The following is a 5,018-nucleotide window of genomic DNA, read 5'->3' as shown; positions in this document are numbered from 1 at the left end:
GTGCAGCTCAAAACTTTCGGAGCGGTAGGAGGGCCCCTCGAGAAACATCAGCGGTGGCCGAGCGTATACGGCTTTGCTTTAACGGGGGCCAACTTTTGTTAAACGGTGGTGAATGGTTACGAGCGGTGATGAATTTTTTTCACCGCTCCAGCAAAGTTCAGGCGGTGTGACCGGGGCCTAACTTCTTTCATTGTGTTGGTTTGAGTATTTCAGAAGCTGCTGATCTCCTGGAGTTCTCACACACACACACACCAGTCTCTAGAGTTCACACAGAACGGTGCGAAAAACAAAAAACATCAAGTTGGAAACAAACGCCTTGTTGATGAGAGGTTGGAGGAAAATGGCCAGATTAGTTTGAGCTGCCAGGAAGGATACAGCAACTCATATAAATCACTCTTTACAACCGTAATGAGCAGAAAAGCATCTCAGCATCCAACAGCAGAACAACACATTGGGTTCTGCTCCTGCAGCCAAGAACAAGAATCAAGAACCAGTTCCTAGTAAAGTGTGTATATCATACGCATATCTGCATACACTGTAGTCATTTCCGACCCTTGAGGAATCCCTCAGTCTCAACAAGGTTGAAGAGCCCTGTATTAAAAAGTGTATTTATTTTACAACAACAGGAAATGAGAACATGACTAAAGAAATATAATAAATAAATAAAAAAAAAAAGATGCAATTCTGTATTTCCAGTTAAACACAGTTTTTAAACTAGTCTTCCGTAAAAGCCACTGCTATTCTGGCTCCCACGAATATGTGACTTTTGATGCTAGTTAACAGTCTTTTAACATGTTTTACAGTTAGCAAATAGGTGCAGTAAACATCTGTTATGCAAAGCCTGGGTTGAGTTTCGTCTTCATGTTAAACTGAACCGTATTGTATTTTGGAAAGGTATTGGACAAGAGGCAGACAGGACAGGAACAAGCTGTATAACTAACAAAAAAAATTACAAAACAAGCAGCTATAAATATAGATTCTCAGTGATGGAACTCTTTAATAATCTGGTTACGGCCGTGCCCGAGTGCAGCCAGCATGGTCCTGAAGCTGTCTTTCCGTGCACCAAATGGACGCGACGGCCTGACCTTTCTGACGGGCTTCAACTCTGCACCGAGGAGCTCTGTAGGTGTTCGAAATGCATCCGAATCCTCGTCTAGCCTTCTGGGACAATCTCTGTTCTTCATTATGAAATCTGCTCGGCCTTCACGCGACTTTCCTCCCGCGTTCACATGCACGAGGCGGTGCTTTGGGGTGTGCGTTTCAGCGAGGACAGCACTGGGAGAAGACGTGTCGAACCTCAGCACCCTTTGAGTCCCCTCCTGGCCACTGCCATTAACCTGGATGTCCATGAAGCCACTCGCATCACTAACAGATTGTTTCTTGGGAACTTTCTCATGGTGAGCGTTTTCATTTGCAGACAGTTCGTCTTCTGTGGAATTGGTGAGATCGACCGGTGAAAGATGCTCTGAAGCGTCGGCTTTCTCTGAGGACTTCCTTTTCTTTTGCCGCTGATATTTTCCGCTGCGTAGAGGACGTGTAGGATTTGCCTGATTTCTCCGCAGATGGACTGACTTCGCTTTGCTTTTAGACGGCTTTCCAGATATCTTTTTACAGCGACGCAAGTTCCTATAAGTAAAAACAAAACAAAAAAAAATCCTAACCATTAAATTCATTTCAAAGGAAACTCGGTCTAAAAGTGGAGCAAAATATTTGCAAGGGCACAAAATCAACCTGAATAGAATAATAATATCACCACACCATGAATGAACGGTCAAATTGTGTCGTGTATTTCAGGTCAATAAATCGCTGCGTCGTCTTGTGACAGTGAGACCAATAACGAGATACACATCGCAGTTACGATACATATTTATTCCTTTCTTCGACACGGCATGCCATGCGCCAGAAACAACACCACGACATTTATTATGGGGCGACTCTGCCGGGTGCCTGCTGGACAGCAGTGAACCAGCGCTTTCACTTTACAGCATCACTGTATAATTACCAACCAATATTATCAGACATAAGAACTAATCAATATCGATCAGGGGGACGGGACACACGAGAGAGAGAGAGAGAGAGAGAGAGAGAGAGAGAGCGCGCGTGTGACGAGACAAACAAGGGAGAGAAAGAGAGGCACAAGAGAGACACAAGGGAGAGAAAGAGAGGCACGAGAAAGAGAGAGAGACACGTGACAGGCACGAGGGAGAGAGAAGCACGAGAGAGACAGAGACACACACGAGAGAGAGACAAGGGAGAGAGAGGCACACAAGAGAGACAAGGGAGAGAAAGAGGCACAAGAAAGGCACAAGAGACAAGGGAGAAAAAGAGAGGCACAAGAGAGACATGAGAGAGACACATGACAGAGAGGGGCACAAGAGAGACGAGGGAGAGAAAGAGAGGCAAGAGAGAGAGAGAGAAAGAAGGGACAGAGAGGCACAAGAGAGAGACGAGAGAGAGAGAGGGGCACAAGAGAGACACACGACAGAGAAAGAGAGACCCGAGAGAGAGAGAGAGGCATGAGAGAGAGAGAAGGGACAGAGAGGCACAAGAGAGACACACGGCAGAGAGGGGCACAAGAGAGACACACGAGAGAGAAAGAGAGACCCGAGAGAGAGAGAGAGAGAGAGAGAGAGAGAGAAAGAAGGGACAGAGAGGCACGAGAGAGAGAGAGAGAGAGAGAGAGAGAGAGGCACAAGAGAGACACATGACCGAGAGAGAGAGAGAGAGAGAGAGGGGCACAAGAGAGACACACGAGAGAGAAAGAGAGACCCGAGAGAGAGAGAGGCATGAGAGAGAAAGAAAGGACAGAGAGGCACAAGAGAGAGACGAGAGAGAGAGAAAGAAGGGACAGAGAGGCACGAGAGAGAGAGAGAGGGGGGCACAAGAGACACACGAGAGAGAAAGAGAGACCCGAGAGAGAGAGAGGCATGAGAGAGAAAGAAGGGACAGAGAGGCACAAGAGAGAGACAGAGAGAGAGAGAAAGAAGGGACAGAGAGGCACAAGAGAGAGACGAGAGAGAGAGAGAGGCACAAGAGAGACACATGACAGACAGAGAGAGAGAGAGAGAGAGAGGGGCACAAGAGAGACACACGAGAGAGAAAGAGAGACCCGAGAGAGAGAGAGGCATGAGAGACAAAGAAGGGACAGAGAGGCACAAGAGAGAGACGAGAGAGAGAGAGAAAGAAGGGACAGAGAGGCACAAGAGAGAGACGAGAGAGAGAGAGAGAGGCATGAGAGAGAAAGAAGGGACAGAGAGGCACAAGAGAGAGATGAGAGAGAGAGAGAGAGAGAGAGAGAGAGAGAGAGAGAGAAGGGACAGAGGGGCACAAGAGAGACACACGAGAGAGAAAGAGAGACCCGAGAGAGAGAGAGGCATGAGAGACAAAGAAGGGACAGAGAGGCACAAGAGAGAGACGAGAGAGAGAGAGAGAGAGAGAGGGGCACAAGAGAGACAGAGACCCGAGAGAGAGAGAGGGGCACAAGAGAGACACACGACAGAGAGAGAGGGGCACAAGAGAGACCCGAGAGAGAGAGAGAGAGAGAGGCATGAGAGAGAAAGAAGGGACAGAGAGGCACAAGAGAGAAAGAAGGGACAGAGAGGCACAAGAGAGAGAGAGAGGGGCACAACAGAGACACACGACAGAGAGAGGGGCACAAGAGAGAGACACACGAGAGAGAAAGAGGCATGAGAGAGAGAGAAGGGACAGAGAGGCACAAGAGAGACACACAAGAGAGAGACAAGGGAGAGAGGCACGAGAGAGAGACGCACACAAGAGACGAGGGAGAGAGAGGTGAGAGAGAGACACACGAGAAGGAGAGGCACAAGAGAGACACGAGGGAGAGAGAGAGAGACGAGGGAGAGAGAGAAAGAGGCATGAAAGAGAGGCACAAGAGAGAGAAAGAAGGGACAGAGAGGCACAAGAGAGACACACGAGAGAGAGAGAGACGAGGGAGAGAGAGGGGCATGAGTGAGAGAGAGAGAAAAATGCAGGCATGTAGTACCTGCTACCTGGTGTCCACTATTCTCTCATCTTTACAGTGTCTTTAATCCTCAGTTATTAGAGGCTAACTAATCATTTATTACGAGTTCATACCATCATGCTGATGATTTCAAACAACACTAATCTTGTACTTCAGCACATATGAAACAGAATTAGAAAGCAGAACTCATTTATTATTGCCAGTCCAATCTAGAAACCTTTCCCAGTCCCATTTCCCAGACAGACCTCTGCAGGAACACGTGCGGTCTGGAGCAGAGCGGCCACGCTTTATTCATCATGCCATCGTCTGACTGCTTTGCAGCTCGCAGCCTGATGCGCTTCAAGTGCACCCATAACCTCCTGGTGAAAACATACAGCACACGTTTGACTCATCGCAAGAACACGACACAAATAATTCTTTTTCATCACTTATTTAAAAACACACCCACCCTCGGGACTGCGGCCGTCTCAGTGGCTGCCATGTTTTCTCCAGCAGCCACTCGTCACACGACAGCGAGGCTGGATCTGAGCAGGATCGTTAGAGAGGAAGCGCTAATTAGTGGAGAATTTGGGTCTCTAATAACCAAAACATTTAAGCACAAACGTTGGGTTGTAATATTCTCAGAGCAATTAGAGCAACAAACGGAAGATTAGTAATTTGTGTAGTCCAGTTTCACAGGATTTAATTATCAAACCAGACATTTGTAAGATGTTTACTGTTGTTTCGTGGTTTTTTTCTCGGAGGTCCTTGTCTCCTCATTTTGGAGAAGAGACTGTCACACTTCCTGCACCTCAGTGAGCGAAGGTCAACAGGCGGGGAGCTGGGGCCGGACACCACGGAGCCTTCAGAACCCGAGCCGTCCAGTTCACTCTCGGCACAAGACTTAAACGGGCTCCCAGAGAACGGCCCGAGGCCTGAAGCGTCTTCGTTCGACCGGAGTGAGTTCAGAGTATCTTCAGCCTTTGAGCCCATCGGTAAGGATATTTTCTGCCTTCGTTGATTCACAATGCTGTCATTAAATTATGCAAGTGTTAAT

At 47.8% G+C, this 5,018-nt stretch overlaps 1 protein-coding gene across 2 annotated transcripts in view; it reads right to left on the bottom strand.

Moving 5' to 3' along the window:
• Window positions 1-594: 594 nt before the first annotated feature.
• si:ch211-227n13.3 (uncharacterized) overlaps window positions 595-5,018 on the bottom strand; it is a 25,547-nt gene continuing 21,123 nt past the window's right edge. For both annotated transcript variants that reach the window (XM_060941738.1, XM_060941737.1), the window contains 4 exons: window positions 4,699-4,991; window positions 4,431-4,506; window positions 4,228-4,341; window positions 595-1,626 (listed from right to left, as the gene is read on the bottom strand). In XM_060941738.1, coding sequence (XP_060797721.1) covers window positions 981-1,626; window positions 4,228-4,341; window positions 4,431-4,506; window positions 4,699-4,991 — 1,129 coding nt within the window. In that variant the 3' untranslated portion in view covers window positions 595-980. The remainder of the gene's footprint in view (window positions 1,627-4,227; window positions 4,342-4,430; window positions 4,507-4,698; window positions 4,992-5,018) is intronic.

This window comes from Neoarius graeffei, chromosome 15 (genome assembly GCF_027579695.1).
Source record: "Neoarius graeffei isolate fNeoGra1 chromosome 15, fNeoGra1.pri, whole genome shotgun sequence".
Lineage (NCBI taxonomy): Eukaryota > Metazoa > Chordata > Actinopteri > Siluriformes > Ariidae > Neoarius > Neoarius graeffei.
This window is presented reverse-complemented; position numbering and strand designations above follow the sequence as displayed.